The 26162-nt window shown below is 43.7% G+C and overlaps 1 protein-coding gene across 6 annotated transcripts in view; it reads right to left on the bottom strand.

Annotated features, from left to right (window-relative positions):
- The window catches only part of Elmo1 (engulfment and cell motility 1), a 518869-nt gene that overhangs the window by 282627 nt on the left and 210080 nt on the right, over positions 1–26162 (bottom strand). For all 6 annotated transcript variants that reach the window (XM_029547332.1, XM_029547328.1, XM_029547330.1 and 3 more), the window contains one exon: positions 24920–25051. In XM_029547332.1, the coding sequence (XP_029403192.1) occupies positions 24920–25051 (132 nt within the window). The remainder of the gene's footprint in view (positions 1–24919; positions 25052–26162) is intronic.

Below are 26162 nucleotides of genomic sequence, written 5' to 3'. Positions count from 1 at the left end.
TCACTGTGCTGAGGACATCACTGTGATGACAGTTTTCCAAGGTGCATTGCTAATGAGTAATTGTCTCAGCTGCTGGGTAGCTATGCACTGAACAGAGTTTGTAGAGTGTTCCAGTCCTTCCATTTCATCTCTGTGTAATATTCAGTGTATATACTGAGGCTGAGGGTTCATAAGAGAATGAAAAGATATCAATCCATATCTAGTTTACATCTATTTCAGGTGTATATATATATATATATATATTGGGTTAAAATCAATTTCCAGAGCAATCCATGGACAAAAATAAATTTCTTCCTCTCAAAAAAATCAATGCAGGGAGTGCCACTTGGGTGTGAAGTCAGAGACTGGAGGGCTCGCCCCAGTTGGATGGTTAATGGGACGGCTAATGTCTTCATCTTTTTTTCTGCTCTTGTAATAGAATACCACCGACTGAATAAATTATAAATGATAAAAGCAAATGTGGCCCATTATTTCAGAGACTTGGAAGTTCACGACTGATGGGGTTCATATCTAGTGACGGTTGCTTTATAGGGTCGTGTGGGGGGAGGGCAGCAGAGCACGTGGCAACCATCGGAGAAAGACCCTACTGCAACCTTTGCATTGGTACCCTGCTCCAGCAATAACTAACCTCTTCATCTAATGATCACACTCAATTCATTGACAACAGTGGAGCCTGTGTGGCTGAATAGCTTTGTCAAGGACACGCTTCTTAATACCATAACAATGGGGGGGGGGGAGGACATTCGAAATACAGCAGCTAATTTCAGTTGTAAGCTTGAATAGACCAAATGATTTCCCACATCTGGTTAAGTATAATTCCTTGATGGGTCTGTGAAGTAGATGACCCTCCCCAACGTGGGTGGGCACTATCTAGTGCAGTAAAGACTCCAAAAGAACAAAAACGTGGTGGGAAACAATATCTACACCTGCCAACGTGGGCCTTCTGTCTCCAGGCTCCTGTTTCCTCTGTTTCAGACCGACTGGAACTCAGACTCTCAGCTCTCAGTGCCTAGGCCTTTCCAGCTACACAACGGACTGTCCCAGGTCTCCGTCTTGTAGGAGCCACACGAGGAATTTCTTGAGCCCCACAACCCTTGTGAGGCAACTCCTTACCATCAGATAGCCTCTCTCACCCACAGAACCTTGACTAACTCTAAAAATCATGTCACTTCCCCCGTGCTAACTGTAGGAGTTCTGCTCAGGATTCACTAAGAGTCATAGAAGACTCTAGATGAGCACTTGAGACTTGGTAAATCTTGTCCAAGAGTCTTTCAATATTTCTCAAAGTAATATATCCATGCTTTTCAAGTGGGGGTTAAACTTTGCAAAAGGACTCAGAGCAGATGAAGAATGCTCTGATTTCATATTCTGACATAGAATTTCCCCAATTTTTATAAAGATAATTAAAAGCATAGGCGACCAAGTAACCTGCCCACAGTATTTCGCTTTTAAAAACTAAAATCAGTCAAACCACAAACTATGTATGGAGCAGGGAAAGAACATAAGATCTGCATTAAAAGTCAAGAGATAGCTTGCATCTCTCCATGCTGTCATGAGAAGGGCACTTTACCTCTGCGCTGCTCTTTAAAAACCTAACTCGAGTCTAATCATGAGACAATATCACGCAAACTCAAAGGAAGAATGGTTTCTATGATACCTGACCAGAATTCATTAGAAAGCAGCACAGACCAAGAAACTGGAGGAGTTTGCCTAGGTAGAGGGAGACTAGGACATGGCAGCTAACACAGTGATGGGGAAGGGGGCATTAGTACAAAGCCCAGTGCAACTGACTACCTCGCTGTGGTTTGCTACACCACAGAACATCAACCTTTAGTTAAAGGCTCCCATCAACCTTCAAATAAAACCTTATAAAGTCAAAGCCACAGAGAATTTCCCCTGGGTAGGAACAAATGGGACTGTATTTTGTCCATGTGGTTTAATTTGCCTATGGTACATTTTACTTTTGGCATTTCGGCTTTATAATAAAAATTGAAACATTTTTCAGGAAAACTTTTTATCAGATTAAACAGGCGGGATCAAAAGAAGTGAATGTTTAAGAGACACCAAGTGAGGGGTCTGAGAGAGGAGTGGAAGGGTCGTGCTACTTCTTCAAGCACCTGTTCCTGTTGTTACCTGGAACCCAGTGAGCAGTCATGAGAAGTTAACTATATATGGAAACTGAAATAATGAGCTTATTCTCAGGGAGTAGCAGCGTTCTTCCCAGCAGGAGAAAGTCAGACTGTGGGGAACACAGTGATCCATCCTGCCTTGGAAAAATGAGAGACCAGTCAGTGGCCTCCGGAATTCGTGTACCTCTGGAAACTGACCTAGTTATCACAACAACTCACACTACAAATTCTCATTCAGCATCCAAGAAGTGAACACAGCAAACCCCTTGGCAATAGGGTGTACAGTGTACTTGGCAATACAAAAAGTACAGTGGCTTTACCCAGGGCACGGCCTAGCGGGCCTTTCCCTTCTGCTTAAGGAATTGTTGCAAAACTCTGGTTATGGACTCTTGAATACAAAGTTAAGCATCAGATCCTCTATGTGCTCTTGGGGAAATGAAAGCTGCTATTGCTACAGCCCATGGGATCGGGGCAGCTTTACACAGTTTCTAAATTAGTCTACACGGTTTCTAAAATTAGAAATGCCATCCAATGGCTCTTGAAGGAATAGTGTAAGTACTTCTAAGGTAAATAGTGTAAATGTTTCTAAGGTAATGCTGAAAATCAGGACTCATTTTCACAAAGAGAGGATACAGTAGGAGCCTAAGATACAGTAGAAGCCTAGTTAGGTATCAGCAAGGCAGGCAGTGGCCAAACTTGAGTTGAGAGGGCTGCAATCCTCAGGATCAACCTACTTAAAGCAAAGCAGCCCTCGGGGTTGGGAGGACTCTGAGAGCACAGCCCATAAAGGCTGTGGCCAGATGGGACCAGAACACTGTATTGACAGATTTTCGGGGTTTTAGAACCATGCTATAGGCCATTGTAGGGGAGTGTGTAAGCCACAGTCTTCAGTGACAGAGGGCCTGTGGCCTATGTCTGCAAAAGTTTCTAGGTAGAGGAGAAGGACATGTGTCTACATAGAGAAACGCAAAGACAGTACCAACCAATGAGTGAACAGAATACCAACAGGAACATAAAAGGGACATCTGGTTGACAGCTATGAAAGATTTCCCCTTGGATTATGCTTTTCCCCAGTTAAAAATTATATCAAAATGAAAAGTTAAAAATCTAAAGATTACTTGGCATCGGGGTGGTGGTATACCACACTGTGGGCGCAATGAATGAATACTTTAAAATGTCTGTGAAGTTTATCTCAATAAAAACAGTGATCGCAAGCACCATGTCACATGGCTCACATCTGCCTATAACTCCATCTCCTGCCGATCAGACTCGTCTGGCCTCCGCAGCCACCAGCACTCGTGTGTGCACATACATACAGACGCACACCGGTACACATAATTTAAAATAGTACAATCAATTCTTAAAAGAGTAAAAGCGACAAGAGACTCAAGTCCCTAATTGAGGAGAGTTAGGAGAGCGCCGCTGCCCAAACCCCAAATGGGTACAAGTAGCACCAAAAAAAGTCTGTGGACAGACATCGACCTGCCTAGCAACCATTGCATGCCGGAAACAGACACAGCGCAGGTCTAACGGTCCCCACCTCTGTGCGCCCCGCTGTGCAGAGGTGAGAAGCTAGAAAGGATGGGTGTGAGGAGTGGTTTTGCTTCACGCCTCAAATCAGCACAGTTTACCAAGCTGCCCTCCTTGGGCTATTCCAACTCACCCTGCAGCATTTAAACAATCTGCCATTGCTGGAGGCATCTTTGCCCTACACACAGATTGGATCTGTATATATCAACCCAGGACTTTGACGGGAATACAAACCTAGATAACAAACAAGATGCCAACTTATTTGAAAGTAAGCTGAGAGGCGTATATAAAGGCTTGTATCGAGGGCACAGCTCTGCATTCCATATATGTGAGAAAGGTTTATGAGTAAGAATGGCATTGAATACAGCAGCCAGGACAGAGAGAAGAATGTGTTATTTTCTCAGAGAAAAGAATACTAAATACAAATAAAGCAACCATTTTCATGAAGTATTAAATGTTTTAAATGTGTATGCTAACATGTAATATACATTTTCTTCCTCTTATTCAACCCATTCCTTATAAACAAAAGCAAAGATAATGCAACTCAGCTGTCATGCATTTGGTTTTCCTGAACTGGATCAGGCTCTGCTCTCAACACTCCTCTGAGGCCCAAGGGAGTGTGCACAAAATTATGTGAAGATGCTGCCCTCTCGTGGCAACAGAAAGCAATAGACTCCAAGTAGAAGGCCCATTCACGTGCTTCTCTAAGCAAGCAGTGTGGGTAATAAGGTTGGTGGGTTACGGATGTGTACTACAAACACAGTAAAGTAGGTTCAAATCAACCACTACTACAGTCCCTCACTGACTGTAGTACGGAGATCTGGTGGTAAACTGGCAATCGAACAGGCCTCTGGAGAGGGCACACTGACATGTCGCCCTTGGCCATTCCATAAGAATAAAATTTGCAGTGACAACATCAGAAGGTACAGAGGCTGCTCTCACACTAGAAGCGCTTTTCACATGCACCTGTGAATTCACTCAGCTTTCTATTTTGAAGAGATTTAGTATCCTTAATAAGGAAGAGGAGGAGGAGGAGGAGGAGGAGGAGGAGGAGGAGGCTGCCACTGGCAGTGAATCCCAGAGCCCTTTCTTGCTGTTCGTTCTGCCCATACAACACTTGCAAACTTAAGATAAAGGACCAAATACCTCCTTTGCCAGAAAGCATAAAAGAAGTGTGCCAAACACCCAAGACATCCCTGCCATTTGATCATAACATACACACACAAAAAAGTTAGTCCCTCTTTCTCCCTGGTGGTCCACAGAGGAATCATCCCTTTACTGTCCTTCCTTTTGTCACATAACCCTTAAAAAAATGTCAGGAAGGGTGAAGATATGAAAGAGCCATTTAACATGCAGAACCTAAGGAGCTTATGGTGCAATGGTCAGAGGCTGACACATCAATCAAAAGTTGACAGGTACACTAATGTATTATAAATTTTACAGGAAGAATGCTTAGGGGTGTGTATCATAGAAAAATCTTTCTGAAGGATGAGCTAAATAATTGAATATGTTGAGGAAAATGTTAACACAAAAGTAGGGATCAGGTAAGAAAAGACAGGTCTATTTATAATGGCCAATATGTTCGTTTTTTAGGTACATAGATACAGATATAACTTGATTGCTGAAAATAGTAAATGTTTTCCATCATAGTCAGTAAATAATGTAGCACGATTTAATACACTTTCTTGTAAATCTACTTATAGTCCTGTTCTGTGTTCCTCGAGGCTGCAGAGAATGAGGTCTATCGGATATATAGAATGGTCCTGCCCCTTTCTACTTCATTAGTACAAGTGTTGCGAGATCGAGGGGAGCCCTCATGCTCATCCTTATGCACGATAAGAGCTTACATTTACAGATTTATCCCATACTGGGGAATTTTAGAAACTGTACTTCTCGTTTCTAGACTTCCCACTTGGCTGCTTCCCACTGTCTCTTATTTCTCTGCTATGATCTTCACTTACAAAAACAAGTTTGTTTACCCAGTGGGGATGCCTCGCAGGTAGATTTACAGTCTTGTCTGTCCGCTTCAACACCTGGCTCATCATGGAGTGGGATGTCTCTGGCTTTCTTTGGTATTTGCTCTTCGTGTACTACAGAGTTTTGGAACACACTACAGAGTTGTGAGTGTGCAGTTGTGGAGACCCTGATTCTGTTTGTTCTCTCTGTTGTGAGACGCTGTCTTCAGTTTGGTAGATGACTTCCGGTCGACACCTCCAAGTGAAGACTGTTTCTGGGACTGCTGCTTTGTCTCCGCTGAGATCTTTTCTCTACAGCTAGATGTTCTGAGTCTGCCCATATTAATGATATGGACAGGTGGGGTATAGGGTAAGGTGTAAATATACCCTCAAAAGGCAGTTATAAAATATACGCATGTGCACTGTGGCACTGCACATCATAGTTTTAAAACTGGCACATACGCATAGGGAACTATTTGAAAGAACATGACATATGAGGTATGGAGCCAAGCTGCTTGAGTTAACGGTATTGGATTACTCATTATGTGAAGCAGATTCAAAACAAATGTCAATAGAAAAGTAACTCCCAAGTCAAGGTACACAATGAGTGGGCAGTAGAGATGTGCCTTGGAAGAAATGAGACTCATTCCCTTCCTCCCTCTTTTCTTCATCATCACCCCTCCATGCTGGCACGACACCCAGGGCCACGCTCTTGCTAAGCAGGCACTGTGCCACAAAACTAAATCCCCAAACTACAGACTTCCCTTCTTGAGAGGATGGAAATTCTAACTAACATGAATACATCTTCATCAATACTAAGAGATGCTTCAGCAACCCTGAATGGATCCACGGGACCCATGCAAAGAAGACACATTCATCTGCATCCTGAATTGGAAGACAAATGGTCCCCAAAGAATATGTAATCATTCAAGAAAGGCACAGGGCAGTTAAAGGGAACACAAGGACAGGTGAGCACACATCTATAGGAACGGAAGCTCAGCAGAGATAGAGCAGACGGTTGTTCTTGGGGTTACTACAAGGTTGTGCGGTTGTGATCACTCAGAAACCTGATCTTCAGTGACAACCTGGAATAAGATTGTCTCTTAGTCAAGTGATAATCTGCCAGATAAAGGAAGAGCCTAAAAAAAAAAAAAAAAAAAAGGAAGAGCCTAACTTCCGTGGAAGAATTCCAGAATCATCTTCAATAAATTCCTGCTAAGATGTAAAAATAAAAATAAATGGTAGAGGTTTCTGTGGAATAAATCAAGTATGTTTCAGCATGTTATTTGATATTTATAATGTCATGATGATGTGCACCAGAAATCACAGTGCTGAGAGGGAAGCTGTGCAGAGGGGCACAGCAGCTTGGATTTAAGAATCAAGTTGACTTTAACCCTCGAGAAAAGCATGGGGATTTTTATGCGGCCAGAGCATCGCACGCTGTAGATCATTTCACAAACATACAGAGTGTCATCTGCCTGGGGACTTACCTTCTTGTTTTTTTTTTTTTTTCCTTTACCTTTGTAACGAAGAAATGATGGCATTTATCAGACATTCTCACAGGAGACAGAGGAGCAGGAAAGATCAATAGGTTAATATTTATAACCTGCAATTCATGTGATAAAATGTCTGCAGGAGCACAAAACAAACATTATGCTAACGACAGGCTGCTGGTCATAAAGAAGCCCGGGGCTGAGAGACAACTTGCACTTGCTTGCTTGGTTGCATGGATGCTGGTCTCAGACGGACATTACAGAACAGCAATGATTATCCATCACTGACTCTGAGAGCAGCACGAAAGCCAAGCCTGAAGGTGCTTCCTGGAGGCGGTCAAACGGAGGCACAACGCTACAGGCTTCTGTCACGTCCTGTCTGATAAAGCTACGCCCACACCGCCGTCACCTATCCTAGCTCTTCTCTTGAAAAATTTATAGTTTGTTTCTATTTGGTCTAAAATGTCCAGTATAATCACATTTTAGTGGAACTATAATTAAAGATACATATCAAACTTGTAAACACATTTTGGTGTGTGTGTGTGTGTGTGTGTGTGTGTGTGTGTGTGTGTATTTAAGGTATAGAAGAATACACCTGGCTTTTCTCTAAGTCATTTGTTATCTAGAGTTTGGAGTACTTTACAATGAGCTCTTTTATTCAGAACTAGAACAACTCCAAAAGCAAATACAAATGACCATTATTAGGGACTGGATAGGTCACTCAGTGGTTAAAAGTGCTTGTGGCTCTTGTGGGGGATCAGAGTTCAGTTCCCAGCACTCACATGGGGCAGCCCCCAGCATGTAACTTCAGCTCCTGGAAATCCAGTGCCCTCTTCTGGCCTCTACCACAACCAACACCCGTGTACTTATAACTACATGCACATGCTTGCGCATGCACACACTCACATGTGCACGTGTGCGCGTACACACACACACACACACACACACACAATTTTAAATAGTTAATTAAAAACACAGACACGGGGGCTGGTGAGATGGCTCAGTGGGTAAGAGCACCCGATTGCTCTTCCGAAGGTCCGGAGTTCAAATCCCAGCAACCACATGGTGGCTCATAACCATCCGTAACAAGATCTGACACCCTCTTCTGGAGTGTCTGAAGACAGCTACAGTGTACTTACATATAAATAAATAAATAAATCTTTAAAAAAAAAAAAACAGACACAAATTCAAAGTACATAAAACTATGACTAAAAATATATCATGATGGCTTTTATCTGGCAAGGTTGAAAACTAATTTTTAAATTAAAGAGTAGAAATCATTTAAATTTAATTTAAAATAAGAGTGTCACCAACATTCTCACATGTTTGATCCAAGTCTATGATTAATCTTGCCTAAGAAAAGAATCCTAATTGTACACAAACTTGTCCCAGAAATGCTTACAAAATTTTGTAAAATGTAAAAAATCCCCAATATGCACAGGAGAATCCTTCCTAAAATCATGGGCCAGCCTTGTCATGAAACGCTATCAAAGTTTATTGATAATATATGGTCATTTGTGATGCACAATTAAGGAAGCTAGGTGTGTGTGGTAGGACAAGGCTACAGAGTTGGCACCCCTTGGGCTGAGGCACAAAGCCAGTCTGGGCTCCATACTAAGCCCTTGAACAACAACCAACCAAACACACAGTTCATGTGCCAGGCATGGTGGCACCTGTCTTTATTCCCAGAACTCAGGAAATGTGAGGCAAGCAGGCCACGCTTAGTTTCAGGCCAGCTAGGGATACATAATGAAACCCTGTCTGAAACAAACAAGCAAACAACATAACACAACAATAATATCAAACCCCACAAGTTAAAAAAAAAAAAAAAAAAAAAAGGACCGTGAAGGGGAGAGGCAGGTCTGTGGCCCAGTGTGCCTGCTACACAGGGGTACAGTGAAGAGGAGAGGCAGGTCTGTGGCCCAGTGTGCCTGCTACAAGGGGGCAGTGCTTTCCTGAGTGCTGGTTTTGCTTTGTCACACACAGTCTCCTCTGCAAAGCTTCCCCTGCAGGGACATCATCATATTGACTCCCAAAATAAACGTTGTTACAAAGTGTAAAGAAAACATTCACGGCTAAACACACAACAAAAGGAAATTGCACACGTGCCTTCAGACATGCTGTTGTGAGGGGTTTGCAAGCTTCAGAACCTGACAGTGCTCACTGGGAACCACATGTGATTTCCCCAGAGCCCTGTCTGCCTCTGGCTTAGTCTCTCTGAGATGGAAGGAAGGGGTATGAGAAGAGAGACTCAGAGATGGTAAAAGCCTCTGTGCCGGGTAGAGCCTACAATGCCAAACCCACACAAAGACGCTTACCACCCAGTCCTCGCTATATGCTCCTGCCTAGGCTAGAGCTTCCTTCTTCTTACATGCCAGCTGGGGGGTTTGGTGACTATTATATAATCTGAAATGCAGGGAGGAGAGAAGGACACATGGACCAGGAGGGATAAAAGGAGCCTCAGAAGTACAGCGCCAGGAGCCCCCACCTGGGGAAGCTCCCTGCAGACCCAGGAGCTCCAGTGTGGTTCCTTGGTAACCAGAAGCTTTGAGCAGCAAACGTACTCATCCTTGGTGCAGAAAATAAGGCAGCACCACACACAGTGTTGAGTCACTAGGAAACCTAAAAATAGGACAGCACCAATGGCTTTTTATAGGGACTATCAATTCTGTTCTCTAACCCTCAATAACAAATTAGTTTCGGGCCATCCCATTTCCAGTCTCTCTTATAACTTTTCCTCTCCCTGGTACAGAGAGACAAACAAATGAGCGCACATCCTTATGCAGGCACACACAGACCCATAACCACAAGAAAACATGAATCTAGTACACACTGACTCAGACCTTATCCTGAGTATTCAAGCTAATTGTCTTATATACATACACAGGAGGGAGGGGAAAAGAACACATGTGTGAAGAGGGAGGTGGAAAGAACACACGTGTGCACAGGAGAAAGATGGAAAGGACACGTGTGCGCACAGGAGAAAGGTAGAAAGAATCCTGACAACAGCTTAACCATTTTTCTGTTAAGTTGGTAAAATTGTCATGATTTTCTTTTTTTCTAATATTTTCTACATTTTTCATAACATAACTACAGAAAAAACAACCGTTCTTTTCCTGAAAAGGTTGTTTAGCTATCCAAAAAGCCTTCGTATTTCTAACTGATTCATACCAGATGGGCCAGTGGGACATGATGTCAGCCCTATGAACTCATGAAACTACTTTCTATAAGGTCGCTAGGGCATTCTCCTCTTGCTGGCTCTCCTCCGAATGGCACCGCCCTTCTCTGTTCCTCTCTACTCCCTTCACTCTACTGTAGTCACAGCTCAGGATCCAGGCCAGTTCCCAGGGCAGAAGTCTCCTCTGCTAAAGGCAGATCCTTCACCCCTCCCCCCTCCATACACACACACACACACACACACACACACACACACACACACACGCACGCACAACCCCACCCCTACCCCCACCCCGTGCAGGTGGTGCCGGACCCCGTTCCTGGCTGAACATACACTCTTGACTCTGGCAAGTCTTACTTGGGTCCCCTCATCAGCTCATTCTCTGGAGACCAGTATGCTTTGAGGCTCAGCCCGGCCTGGGAAGTTCTCAGAAGCAAGTATATCAAAGAGTGAAGAAAGGTACCCCAAACCCAGTGTGTGGGGTTCATACAGTGGATGTAAGCAATTCTCTTTTCTCTTTCCACTTCAGCTTTCTTGTTTGGATAACAAAAAAAACTGGTCAGATTAGTGTCTCTTGAATAAATGTGAAGAACTAAGTATTACTTTCCTTTTGAATGGTCCTCTGGGTACCACCAACGGGAAGGTCCATCGGGAATTTCAATGTCCTCCAAACACACTGTTTGGCCTGCTGTTATAAACCACTTCAAACCCGGTACACAAGGGACAGAAAATTTTTCTCAAACATGTGAAGCCATTGGAAAGTCCAACCTCACACTTGACAGCAGGTTCCTCGGGTTGGTGAGGGCTCAAATATGGCACCATGAACGCTGTCCTCACAGCAAAGAAGATAAATGGGTTCTCACTGCTCTCTCCTGGGAGCACTACTGCCTACACTAAGGACTCTGCATCACCATGCAGAGTGTGTGTGTGTGTGTGTGTGTGTGTGTGTGTGTGTGTGTGTGTACACATTCAGACCAGAAGTGCCTATTCCATAAATGAATAACCCACCTCCTGGACCAAAGCTCTATGTCCTGCATAGGAAGACGAGCAACCCCAGTCCCCGTCTATACAGGCTCATCTACACCACCCAGTCAGTCACCAACCCCAACATTTTGTACCTTCGCTTGCACATTGATCATTCTCTCTGCATTCCCACAGTCCCCGTTCCCAGTCTTCACCAACATTCTCCCCAGGCTGTCCTAAGTTCCTATTATACTCACACCACTGTGAAATCCTCAACTCTTAGGCATGATGATTTAAAATTACTTCCTACTTTAAAAATTACCTAATGCCAAATGCTTCAGCAAACGTTCTTCCATGACCTGGATTCAAAAGAGCAGAAACAGAAGGAAACTTTCTATTTTTCCATTTTCCCCCTAGTTCATCACCTCTGCTCACCCACCTCACCACAGCCTACTCACATCCATCATCCCTTTTACTAGAAAATTCCATGGATGCCACTAACGTGATATTTTTATTCCTTTTGTGAACGTCAGGGGCACTTTATAGTCTTGCCAAGGGCATTTATAGACTTTTTATATATAGTCTATAAAGTCTTTATATAAAGATTTTATAGTCTTCATTTTCTGTGTGTGGGGGTGTGTGTATGGGTGTGTGTATGGGTGTGGGTGTGGGTGCATGCATGAGCGCACAGCTCCACTTTTATGCGTATACAACAGTAAACAACTGACCTTTCTGAAATGGAGAATCATTCACTGATCCACAAATTAATTTGGTCATGTAACATACACTCACCATGTCTATTCAATGAACTTCACTGTGTGTGCAGCGGTGTGCCAGGTAAACAAGGTCCTACATCAGTGGGAGGGTACTGGGTGGGGGATGAGTACGAACAATACAAGGGGATGTGCCCCGAAATGCTAAGGGACCAAAGTGGGGGCCTTCAACCCCGAAGCACAGCAGCAGGGTTGAGAACTGTAGAGGAGAAAGCAGCTTCAAGCAGAGGAAACATCGTGTGTGGAGGTCCAGAGTGGCAGCAGGTTCATCACCTGAGTTCTAGGGAGGCCTAGTCTTTCCTTAATTCATCATTGTAACTTGACGTTCACTTGTTCAGTCTTAAATATCAAAATTACTAATAACCGAAAGTCCATCATCTAATGTACTACACAGGTCTGCAAGGGAGATGCAATTTCTCAGTTGGAATCCTTAAGGGATTCCTTAAGCTATAGCTTTGGCCCAGGAGGTGGGTTGTTCAATACAGCTGGAACCCTTAAGGCACTTCTCCAGCCTTCAATACCTGGTACAGATTCTTATCCACACCCAACCAGCTAGAAGTTGCTTTTCTCCAAGGAGCTTCAGGACATACCATGTTTCCTCGGACGAGAAAGAGGGGTAATCCCTGAGCTTTCTTCTCTGGGTCCTCACCTGGCTGTTCTCCTAGCAGACCTGCTCCCATACATACTCTTACTGGTGATCGTTGGCTGAACAGCCATACTGAGTCCCACACAGTAGCCCTCCTCCTTTTCCCCAGCTCAGGAATAAAAAGGAGCCAGCTGCCCAACAGATACAGGAAAGCCTTTCCATGGAACCAAGAAGAAAAGAAAGAATCTTGGTGCATCACTTCTCAGACAAGCATAGATGGCCCCGCAGACTGACCAAGAGCACCACAAGGACCAAGATTGGTAACTTTGGGACCTCTAAATGATGGGAGATGGGGGTGGAGGAGACAAGACCAGTTATTGAATAAAGGATGTTGTTGTTGTTGTTGTTGTTGTTGAATAAAGGATGAGGGGCGTTCACAGACTGGATCTTCAAATTATCTGTCTTCGCTACTTTATTTAGCTATGTAGGGAGGTGAAGAAGGGGTGGAGAAGGGATCAGGAAGAAGGGGGAGGGCAAAGAAAACCCAGAAAGAGAACCAGGGTCTACAGCACTGAGAACAGCAGAGGCAGAGGAAAGATGCAGCCTGGCAGACGTGCACTGCTTCTGCAAACCGAGGCCTTTCATCCAGAGCGTCTCTTCCTCGGGTGGCACAGCACAGCCCTGAGGCTGAGTGGCAGGAAAGCTGGGGGCAGACAGAAGTATCACCACTTGTTGTTATGGCATTTATGAAGGTCACCTAGCATCCCAGAAAGCAGGATGCAAGGCTGATTCAGTGAGGTACTCCATAGCTTTGGACCCGACAGACCTATGCAGGTTCCATTTGAGAAGCACAGTAAATATTCCTTCCAGGAAAGGCAAGAGGATGGGTGTGGTCCCTCACAGATAGTGTCTCTTGAATAAATGTGAAGAATCAAGTATTACTTTCCTTTTGAATGGTCCTCTGGGTACCGCCAATGGGAAGGCCCATCAGGAATTTTAATGTCCTCCAAACACACTGTTTGGCCATAGTGATACTGTGTACAACAGTATAAGCTCAGTGGTTTCTTTTCTTTTCTTTTCTTTTCTTTTCTTTTCTTTTCTTTTCTTTTCTTTTCTTTTCTTTTTTGTGCTTTTTCAAGGGCTCTAAGAGCATGGAGAGTGTCCTGCGAATCCCCCTTACAGACCCTGGATGCCACAGAAAAGAGACATAGAGATATGCCATTTTTACCTATTCATTGTCTTGCCTCCATTGTAGTGTGCACCTTTGGCTACACAGAGGGAGCATGTAAGTATTATGTGCTCTTGTCCAGCAGAACAAAGGAGATCCTTAAGGGGGACTGCAATCTTAGGAACCAGGAAACTCATGTTTTGTTCCTATCAACATCGGACACCTATGCCTTGCATCTCTGAGATAAAATGAGATATTACTACAGAAGATCTATACGGACTGAGTTTTTTTTTTTAAGCATCCAAAAGGCTCCCACTCCCAGGGAAGCAGTTGCAACTCTTCAGTTATATAAAACCAGTCACACCCCCATGGACCACCTAAAGCTCTACACCAAAGAAGCTAGCCACTTGTGGAATGTAATCATTTAAAGAGTAAGGACAAGGGTGGTAATATATACCCTTGTCCTTGTCAGTATTTTGTCCCAAGCACCATGCCAAGAGTGACCATTCAAATGTTAGCATGTTCGCAGAAATGCAATGGAAAATCCCTCTGCCCTGTTCTTCAGAATGAATAAGAACAGAACAAAGAGTGAGCTGAGATGCCTGCATGGGGACTGGTCTTATATAACCATGTGATTCTCAAATTGGTTCAGTCCCTTCCCATTGGAAAGGCTCTGACAGTCTTCCTACACATCTAGAATGCCATCCCCAGAATTAGAATCCCACGCCATGGAGCCGCTCCCAGCCCCAGCTTCCCCACGGACTTGAAACCGCTATGTCCAAGTGAATATGGCCAGTGAGTTCACAGCACATGGAATTCCAAGTTATAAAGGACACTATCTTATGATGAGCATTTGGCAAACAGGAAACAGAACAAAATCGTATTGTGACTGTGTAGTGTCTAGACAGCGGCAACATCAAGAGGCATGCTCATCTCATGCGGCATTCCTCAGGATGGTCAAACTCAAAGTCAATGGAAAGAAAGCTGATGGCTCAATTATGAGTCTCTAATCTGGCCCTTTCATCAGCTCTTCACTGACCCCAACGATGCCCAGCTTTGTTCTCTAGGATACTTTGTTAATGGTTTCCAGAATCCATATACCACCCAGGTACCTAGAGCTAAGGGTTAGAAAAGAAGGAACTTGATCTTATGATGCAGAACCTCTTAGCTGCTCATCCTAAGTTAGACGCTAATCACACACTGGTCCTAGTGCTGTCCATCCTAGGTCCTGGGTGTCCCCAAAAGGGTACCATATAAGCTGAGTGTGCTGGTGTAAGCCTTTGCCCCTGTAATCACAGCACTCAGTACATGAAGTACGACTGTGAAATTAAGGTTAACCTGGACAACACAGTAAGAGCTCTTCTCCAAGACCAAAACTCCATGATGTCATTCCATTCAAAGCTCCATATTTTATGCAGCAAAATTAATTTAATGCATGCCATGGTTTTGAGCCTTTCATAATTTTATTATGAGTCACGCCTTCCATGAGAGAAGACACTCATGGTAGAGTGTCAAGAGCGACACTTTCTAGAATGGTAGAATGGAGCTAAATAGACATGCTTACTAATAATGCATAATAACAACAACAACAATAACAACAACAATAACCAACTCTTTCCTCACAAAAGGTTATTTGTTTTGGTAGATTGGCTACCGAACCCTCCTGGCTAATAAGCTATTAAAAAGAGGTAAGATAAACTGTGCAGTCAGCTACTAACTAAGGGGAGGGGCGTCCCTACCCTGTGGTCATTTGTAGGAGAACTCCCTAAAATGTATGGATCTGGGAATGTGTTTTTCCCAGGATTGAGACTGGTCTTGAAGCTTTGTGCTTTGACCCTTAACTCACTTGGCCTCTGTCAGATAAAGAACTGTTGCAGTCATTCAGCAGACATAGGACACACCCCAGCTCATTTCAACCACCAGCTACTTACTTATATCAATAGTAAGACTATGTTATGGTCAGGTGGAGGGACGGGGCTAGCTCCATCAGCAAAGTGCCCGCTGAGCAAGCATAAGGACCTGAGTTCAGATAAGGGGGTCTCACAAGAGGACCGGTTCCCATATAGAAATTGATTGTGGTAGCCTGTGTGTGGTTGTGGCCAAGTCAACTTATGCTCTGTGCTGAAGGGGTGGTGACAGAAAGATCCCTGGGGGCTTTTTGGCCAGACAGCCTCCCCTAACTAGTGAGGCCCTGATACTAGTGAGAGACCCTAACTCAGAAAATAAGATAGCCCCTGGCCATGACCCTGAGAGATTAACCAGATGGTCTTTTACTTGTATGTACACACACCGATACAGGAGATGGAGAAAAAAATGTATGAAAGTCTGCTTAGGGTGAGTCAGATTTCTGTTAAGTATTAACTCATTAATCTCCAATACAAGCCTAAGTAGACTGGCTACCGAACCCTCCTTGCTAATGAGCCATTAAAAGAGATAAACTGAGCAAAGTCAGCTACTAGCAAGCAATGGAGCAGAAATCTGAAATGGTGCCAGAGACTGGGGTAGAAATGCATGAGAAACTGTGCAACACAACACCAATGTGCAGCAGAACTGGTTGGCTCTCAAGAACACCACTCCTGTTTGCTTGCTTGCATCCTCCATTTGCCATCCATTCACTTGCTGGATGGTACCTTTCTGCTCCAGAAATCCATTTATATAAAAGAAGGGACGGAGAAAGGGAGGGAAGGAGGGAGGGAGGGAGGGAGCTACCAGGAAAGTTTATGTGGAGAACAGAGGTGAATAATAAACCCTTATTAATGCATTTGCCCTTCTGTCACAGATAAGTTATAAACACAGGGTAGAGGTGGGGGAGAGAGATTCTTATAAATTTAAAGGTAAAACTGAAATGAAAACCTGGGGGGAACCCTCCTGAACCTTTTAGAACCACATACACTGCAGGTTAAACACTGCTAAAGAAGAGTTGCTTCTTCTCATCCATGGAGTTTCCTAGTTACATATCTTTGTTCTGTTGTGCCACCCAGTGGACATAAAACAGATCATCTCTACAAGGAGAAAACCCATTCTGTCCAAGGGTGGCAGCAGTCCTAAACAGAAGGAAGCTGTGAAACCAGCAGGAAGATAAACCTGTTTCCTTTTCCCACTTCCAAAAGCACCCCTGAGAAACTTTTCCTGCTAAAATTAATAAAAAAATTTTTTAAAAACTACCAGAAAAATAAAACTCAGATATTGTCATGGCAATCAATCATCATTTGTAGTTTTTACTAGTTTCTTTCAAAAACACTTTCCTTTAAAAAAAAAAATCAAAATGTTTTAGTAATGCAATTATTCATGTGTTCTCTCTCCATACAGTATCTATTACAAGTGCTAAAATAGGATTACTCCACATTGTCTCTACCACTTTGTTCTCTCCCTTGCTGAGAGAAAGGAGGGCCGTAGCACATCACATACTTAAAATCATCAAATGGACAGAAATGGCAATGACCACACAAGTCTGCAAAAAAAAAAAAAAAAAAAAAAAAAGGAGATGTGGGGCTGATTCTCCACCCCAGACAGCGGCAGTCTGGTCCATTCTGTCCTGGAGCAGTGAGTCAGATCTGCAAGTGCTATGAGTGGCTTTCAGGTGGTCTGAGACCACCTTGCTAGACCTCAAGCAACAGTGTGCAGTGCTCTGGGCAGAGCCCTGAGCCTAATGAGCTGCTGCTCTCTGGTTCTGTGGTGGGCAGTGAGGCCAACCATCTTCTCTGCTTGGGTTCTGCATGAGAGCTTTCCATGCTCCCTCACTTTCCTCTGCTGGTTCGTCAACTCCAATTTTCAGACAACTGTGGTCTCTGCACATGAACCTCAACAGGAGGCCAGAGGTATTCTACGTGATCAAGCCACCGAAAGACCAGAGAATGAACCTGGGCCCATACAGCTTAACGGAAAATGTTGAAATGTGCTTGTCGAGAGGTGCAATTTAAACAAGAAATGCCACTAGCATATGGCCAAGCTGGCCAGACCCCTGTCTATCTTCTAATGCTTTCTCACCTTGTTGACTCCATTTACCACGCCTGATCTCTCAAAGGCATGGCTGCCGCATGGTTTAATGGACCTCAAAAATATATTATTACTGTTGTTAGATTTTTGCATTTCAAGAACATTTCCCTGTGCTTCCGTGATAAGCCAGGATAACACATAAAACTGGATGTGCTATGATACACTAAGAAGACTTTCCTAGCATCAGACAGAAGCGCTTGGAACGAGACTCCAGAAAGGGGTGGGGGTGGGGGGACTGCTGATAAAATCACCTCCCAGGAGGAGCAGGGAAATTCTATCTCACAAGGAGGACAGTTAGACATCTTAGAATGCTGCTAGTCCTTTCCAAGGCACCAGTGCATGCTTGGTGACTCTGAGAGCCCTGACTTAGTCCTATACCTGCCAAGGCAACAAGCTCACCACCAGGATCAGCAGGGTTACTGGAAACTAATGGCTGTGGTTTTGCGCCACCTGGTGGTTATTTCTGTTTTACCAGTGATTAGAGTGCTTTGTTGCTGCTGCTGTTGTTGGTTTGTTTTGTTTTGATTTAATAATTTTGATCATGTTTTTTCCTCTGTCCTAAAATTTCCCAGAATTCCCTTCTCTAACTACCCAAATTTATGTTCTTGGTTTAAGTCCATGTTGCCTCAATTTGAAATAAGGCTGTTCCTAGAAATAGGGCATGCAGGTGTCAGATGGGAAAAGACAGGAGGCTGAGAGAGGAAGAACCTTGGAGCAAGAGGAAGAACCCAAGGAGCAAGGCCACACAGTACCTGCTTGAGAACATACACAGAGCAGGGCATGGTACTGCATGCTTTTGGTCCCAGCACTCCAAAGGCAGACACAAGTCGATCTCTATGAGATCAGTTTACACCCTACAGCCAGGGCTACATACTGAGACCTGTCTAAAACAAAAAAGAAGAATAAAAGGAAATGAAAGAAACCCAGGAAGTACACATTGCTTTAGTTTCTAGCAATCACTTTGCCTGCATCCTTCATGGGGTCCCAGGATAGGAGGAACTAGACGGACCCTGGATCCTCACTAATATTACCCAAGATTTCCTTCATCCAGAATTCTATAGTGCTAAAATGTACAGAATTTTAGAAACTATAATGAGCCAGAAAAATACATATAGTTCACTGTCTTTTGGCTTTTCTGATCTATTGGTTATGGGTATATTAGTAGCTAAGATACAAGGCAAGGAATTAGCTAATAATACCACCCAATTATCACGTTATCCTGGTAGGAAAGTGGCTGAATTCTCAGCAAAGCTCATTCTACACCGTGCTTTCCACAAATTCCTTCACATAAAAAGAAGAAGACACGCCACAAAGGCGAGACCTCAACTCAAAGTAACTGTCATGGTGTAATTTCTTCGACAAATGTGCTATCCTCTCTTACTAATGCTGTCCTTGTACAGCCTTAGAGATGTGGGTCACATTGGCAGGGCGCATACCTGACAATGCCCTGTTGGGCACCATGCTAAAACACAAGACAGGCTGCTAACTCTTGACCTCCAATAGAGTCAGAGAAAATCCACTGTAAGATGTACTGTCCTTCCCACCCCACAATCCTGGCTGTTCCAAGAGCATGGAGTGCATACAAAGAACATACAACGCAGAGAGTGACATGTCTTCTCCACTTTCTACAAACAGGACACTGCTCTCTGACACCACGGGGACGACCAAATCCACCAGACTCTCCTTACTAGGAGCACATATGACTTCTCAGTTTAAACAATTCATTAAATGTTATTTGTGTGTGCAAGTGTGTGTGCACGAATATGCCCCTAGTATGTGAGACACCACACTTAGGGAGCTCTAGGGACAAACTTCATGGGTCCCTCCCCTCCTTGTGGGTCCTTGGGCTCCCACTCAGGTGTGCCAGCTTGGGCAAGCACCGCTACTCACTGAACAGTCCTAGTTATACTTTACCCATCATTACAGAGTCTAAATCAACAACTGCATGGCTCCTCGGTGCAGCACAGCATTTGATTCGTTTTGCTATTTTTGTTCACTATACACTCCTACATAGCCAAGTTCAAGTGCACTTCTACTTAAAAGGCATCTTATTTAATATTTACGCTTCATTTCTTTCATTTAGCATGTAGCCAACAGGCATATACGCTCCTATAGGAAAGTCACCTAAAACACATATTCTGAGGTTTCTCCATATGGCACATCAAAGCCCCCGTCTACTTAGGAAGTCCAGTACTGTGCCATTTCAAGGAGCACCATGAATGACAGAGGAGAAAGGATGCGACCTGAGGTCAGCTGCAGAAAGTTTGTTTGGATTTGAGGACTGACACAGGAGTCTGCTCACTGTCAATGGAGCTGCATCCAAACAGATATTAAGCGGCTTAGTGTCAGTTACTTACATCCAAGAGGAACACTAAAAAGTGCCTTGAATATTCATGTTGCAGTTACAAGGAAATTTAGACAAATAGGATTTTCAAGTGCGGAATCCATTAATAATGAGGTTTGACTAAGTACTTCAACACCCCCCTTTTAATTTAAAAATCATTATAATCTTTCTCTCACCCTCAAAGCCAACTCCACTTTTTTCTTCCTATGTGACAAACACTGGGCATGCCAAAGATCAGCAGTTTACCAAGGGCACAGAACATTCTCTCTCTAGCCCTGGGACAACCTATGGTTTCCACTTTTCCTACCACCTTATGCCACAGTGACGTGAGTCATTGGGCACCATTTCAATAAGGCCAGTGGTAGCGTTCGTAAGTTCATAGTCAAAATATCTAGATTCCTGCACTGCTTCTATGCACCAGCCATCACTGAACAATTTATTGTCTGATAATTAAGTATACACAGCGTATTGGTAGTTGGATATTAGACCTTCCTCATTTTAAAAAATGTATTTACTCATTACCATTGTGGGGGAAATTGAACCCAATGCCTTTAAATGCTGACTGAAAATGCTCTACCATTGAGCTATACTTTATCCGAAGAACTGATTTGCATTAGTCACGTGCTCTAAGTGGGAGAGAGAGAAACAGTATGAGCGACCTGAACTCAGGCTCTAGGTTTACTCTCTGGTGGCACCCTCGTAACATTTACATCTGAGGGTGTTGAAAAGCAGCGATGCAGCTTCTGCAGTGTGGGGACTGGGACGAGAAGGGAGGAGAGAGAAAATAAGGAGAGTTCACTTTGCTCCCTGCCATCTACTCGCAGGAGGACAGGAAGCCAGCAAGCCCGCAGCTGGAGTCATGTATGATCACACGTGTGCACACGTGTGTAACTGCATGATTACCTCCAATCTCTCAAGAAGTCAGAGATAGCTGGGCGTCAATCTTATTCCTGAAGGGGTACATTTCCCGTGGCGCATTATCCTTGCTACTTGCTTATTTTATTCTTTTTTATTTAAAAGATGACTCTGAAAAAGTTAAAGGCAATGTCTAAAACTTCTCACACTAATGCAACTTACAATAGATGAAAACTATATTTTTTCTTAAAAAAAAAATTTAGTTTAGTTTCTTAGTCAAGGTAAAGAGAATGGGGAGACACAAGAAAAAAAAAAGTTTTAATCAATTTTATGATATGCCCTGACTGAAAAGCAGAATGAAAATCTAACGAAAGCTACCAGTACTTGCCCCAACGACTGAACACAGCAAACTCTCAACTCACAAATCCACAAATTCAAAGTCAAAACTAGACTCTGTTAGAGCCCCGGCTAGACATGTCACTGTCATCGAATATTCAAATTGTTTCTCACAGTCCTTACTGTCAGGGAGGTGCAGCTCGTGCCTGCCTGGTCATTCTATAGAAGGCCTCGTGGCTCCTCCATTTCAGAAAGAATGGCAGCATCCAACGCCACTGCCTGCCACTTCCACTTTGACACTAACAGTGATTACCATCTTATAATACCATGCAGCTTTATTTTAAAGAACGTGTTTTTCTGTGTTGTTACAACCACACACAGCCATGTAGTAACTTTTCATCAATTGGAACTACATAATGAGACCCTGTATTAAAATGTGGGGGGGGGGTGCATGTGTTCTGGAATTATTTTATTAGGAAAGTCTGTTCCCTTGGGGTGCTGAGCTAAGGAGCACGAAATCTCTCCACCTCTTCCATCAAATAGTCCTCCTTCAAAATAATTGTCCCTTCCGCCTCGTTGGAGCAACAGCTTCAATAATGGTGTCATTGTTGCTTTTAATGTCAAATTGCCCAAAGTAAGAATTGACCATGTAAGGATTCTCACTGACATACCTGTCCTGGTTGCCTTGATTGATGTAGGAAGACAAGCCCCAAACCTCTCTCTCTCACACACACACACACACAGAGTGGACAGCGCCATCTGTTAGTGGTCCAGATTAAAAGGATAAGCCTTCAGCGGGACTGGCCTCCCTCTCACAGCTGAGCTGGTTTTCCTGGGTATTGCTCTGCTAATGTCTTGGTTGACAGCAGAACCAACATTTCCAATAGTTTTCACGGACAAGGGACCAGTGGGCCCTCCAGGATCATGCCAGTCTTCTGGTGCTAGCCTGGGACTATCAAGGCACCTCACCATGTAGATGGAACAACTACTGTCTATGACCGCTCTAGTGAATGACAATGACAGGCAGGCTGTTACAGCCTCAAGGACCAAGTCAACTGCCAGGCTCTCAGCTCCTTGGGCATGATTTAGCTGCATTTTTTAAGTTCATGTAATAAATTCGCGCGCACACACACACACACACACACACACACGCACACCACGGACTACTCTGCTCCTCTGGAGAACTCTGAACTCAGAACCCTGCCTGTGGTTTCTAAGACACATACTTCCTAAAATAAAGGAGGGCTCCACAGTGGCTAAGATCTCTGTCTGCTTTGGGAAATTTGAAACAAAAAGCTCTGACCAGTTTGCAGCCAAGGACCCCAATCGTAGATATATTAAAAGACAGATTTCTGTCTACTTGGGAGAAACGAAGTAAGAAATTAAATTCTTTCTATAAATTTAGCCTTTATTCAAAGAAATCAAGTTTTATCCAAGCTTCTCGGTGTTCTTCCAAGTTCAGAGTCTGGCAGGCAGCATGGTGTTTGCTTTGCAGGCACAGAAAGAGTTCAATACAAAGCTGCTGAGACCATGGTGTGCCGCCTGTAGCATTTCTATAGAACAGCCACTAGGTGGCAGAAGGAACCTGTGAGTCTGCACCAAGGCTTGTTTTTGCCTTGGCCCGCATTCTCCAGTAAAGTATCAGTTTCTTGGCTCATTCTCAGTATAGATCATTACTCAAAAGTCTTTCCAGTTTCTCAACCCTCTGATGCAAGACTGTGGCCTTAGCCCGGGGATGGGCTTCTAAAGAAGTTTTTAAAATGAAAATCAAAAAAAAAAAAAAAAAATGTAGAACAAGATCTAGGAAACCAGTGCTCCCTTTGGGCTATTCTTTGGTAAATGCCTTTTAAAAAAAAAAATCATCCCACCCTTAAAATAACATTTTGAATCCTCAAGGAAAGTGCCACATACATTTGAGAGTCTTTAGAGTCACATCAAACTGACTTTCAGAGAAAGCATTCTATCCTTGCCCATCCCATTCTCAGGAAACAGAACCCTCCAAGACAGAGACAGTCAAGAGCCGCCTACATCTGAAAACCAAAGCGGGTCAGGATTTACCAATGATGCTCAGACAGAGCACACAGACACTGAGGAAGGCACGTCCGTCATCCCTGGCATGTGATGTGGGTACACAGGCTGCAACGCCAGGGTTGATTCTTCATGCCTGCCACCCACTTCACCTTCAGAGGAACCCAGGATCCTATGGGCTCCGGGCTGCACGGTAGGCCCACTGAGGCCTTAGGCAGATGAACAGTACACAGCGAGGGCCTATTTGAGAGCTTGTACGTGATTCAAGTGAAACCCACACCAGGTAGTGCCAGGCTGAGCTCCTCACGGCGATGTTGATGATTTGTGGGTAGAAAAGACCAGACCAGAGGACGATCCTGCGCTGCTTCCATGTGAAGTCATTATGCTTTATCTCCCAACCCACAGGGCAGGATTGGAAGGCAAAGGTGGGGAAGTGAGAAGTGGATGCTGTCCACCTTAACTGGGCCTCATGTCTCAGAAAGGAATGACATAAAGGTGGAGAGGTGGCATCAAAGATACCAAGACACAAGAAAGCCTCACCCTCAACTCAATTCATCTACAGTGTCAGATGGACTGTCAAAACCAAAGATAGAACATGGTGTAGCAAACACTGCCTGAAAATGTGAAGTGGCTGCCAAGTTGAATGTGTTATCAATAAATGCTTTTACTCGGAAAGACATTAACACTATGAAATCAATAGTTTGAACATTTTTAAATTGAAGAGACATTATTAAAAGGTTGAAACACTGGTCACTTTGACACACTTTAGATTAAAAAAGCAATTTGGCACAATCAAAACCCTAATTGAGGGTTGTTTTGTTTTTTCTTGTTTTCCAGAAAGATTTATCTGAAGTAAAAATTATTTCTTAGTGATTTCTAACCACTCAAGCCAACATCTTAATTTGTGTCATTTACGATGGAGGTTAAAATGGAAACCTAATACAACAACTGCAGAACTTCAAGTGAGCTAAAGTTCACTCTCAAACGGGCGATGTTGCCTATAAGCAGCAGGTTAGATTCAAGGTATGTTGTGTTCTGATATGTAAAGTGTGTGTGTGTGTGTGTGTGTGTGTGTGTGTGTGTGTGTGTGTGTATGTAAGATACAACCCATTAACATTTGAAGCAAGATAAGACTTTTTTTTAAGAATATAAACTATATAAATCTCATCATGATTCAACTCCAGGAAACTTCCAGCTTCCCTAAGATCTGGAATCAATGCATCTGAGTAATCCAATCACTAGCCAATAATAAGAAGCCTCCTAGAACTGTCATCATTCATCCCACTCAGGAGAACTACAGTGGCTTTCGAAGGAGGCTCAGGAAGGCTCGATGCATTCCAGCCTAACTACTCTGCATTACACTTAATCAGAGCTGGATAAACAAGCGAGGTATTAGTCACACTTGTGCAACTTGTTCCATTTCACCGCAGCCAGAGGAGATTTCCATGCGATCCTATTTAAACCAGCTAAACATCTGGAAATGTGGAAACCATTCCGCAAAGCACAAGAGGACCACACGTTCGATGCGACTGAGGTCAGATGTGGAGGGTGGGCGGGGAGAGCGTACTGGAGACAGTGTACTTACAATGAAGCCAAGTTTTTTGTAATCCCGAGTGTACATGGACTTGCGTTTCTCCATGCTGCCACTGCTGTTATTAGGTTCTGACTCCGCATCGAAAGCAATTCTTCGAAGTTCAAATATGATGTCCCTTTGGGCCTAAAGGAGTTAGGGAGGGGAAGAAAAAAGGCAGAAAGAAAGAAAGCTGCTTTCACTGTGCATGAGGAAGACCCCCACCCCCACCTCCTTTCCCCAGAGTCTAAATGAATCACTGCCTTCAGGCAAAGCAGAAGAGAGAAAAAGACAAGTTGTGTCCTAAGTTAGAACTCAGGCTCCTCTCTCTGCTCGGGCTCGGCATTCATCTATCTCTCAGCCAAGGCATTGAGAGCAATGATAAATATTATCTAGGGAGGCCTACATAAAAGCCCCCCAAACAATGGAAGGGCTATTATTGATGGAGATTAAGTAGGAGAGTGTTTGAGTGATGTTCTGTTTGAAGCAAATTAAGAGGTACATGTGGTTCTTAGCAGTGTTTGTACTAAGAGAGATTGCTCACTCTCGACTGAGGCCTGACTTCATGGAAACTAGCACAAGATAAAATAAAAGGGAAAGCCCAAAGGCAAAAACAATGGCAAGTGTTCTTCCAACGCGAGCGTGTGGTGTAGAAACACAGTGGGATGTTGTTAGCCTTAGCCAGAAACAAACTACCTACATCTTTTTTTGAGACAGGGTTTCTCTGTGTAGCCCTGGCTGTCCTGGAACTCACTCTGTAGACCAGGCTGGCCTCAAACTCAGAAATCCGCCTGCCTCTGCCTCCCAAGTGCTGGGATTAAAGGTGTGCGCCACCACCGCCTGGCAAACTACCAATATCTTACCATGGAGAAGAACCTTACGAATTCACCATGAGACTATGTCTCCTAGAAATGTCAGGGAAGCTGTACCTATGAAGTATCGCCAACGTGGCTTCATAAAGAACAAAAACACCGGAACAAGGATGGTACCAATAGACATGCTAATGTGGGAGGGGGACATAGGAAGGTGACTAAGGCAGGCTAATAGTAGGAGAAATAGTCTTTCCCAGGGAGAGTTCATCAACTGGTGATCCAAGACCGAATAGTCAGTCTAGAAATCACACATACAAGTAACATTATATGGACTGAGCAGGTTGTATTTATGTAATTAGGAGTTCAAATACAGATAAATGTAACAACACCTAAAGCAAAAGAGGCCATGAATTTGAAAGCAAGGGAGGTAGGTATATGGGAAGGCT

This window comes from Mus pahari, chromosome 16, assembly GCF_900095145.1.
Source record: "Mus pahari chromosome 16, PAHARI_EIJ_v1.1, whole genome shotgun sequence".
NCBI classification, from domain to species: Eukaryota; Metazoa; Chordata; class Mammalia; order Rodentia; family Muridae; genus Mus; species Mus pahari.
The sequence above is the reverse complement of the archived record's forward strand: the minus strand, read 5'-3'. Positions and strand labels throughout refer to the sequence as shown.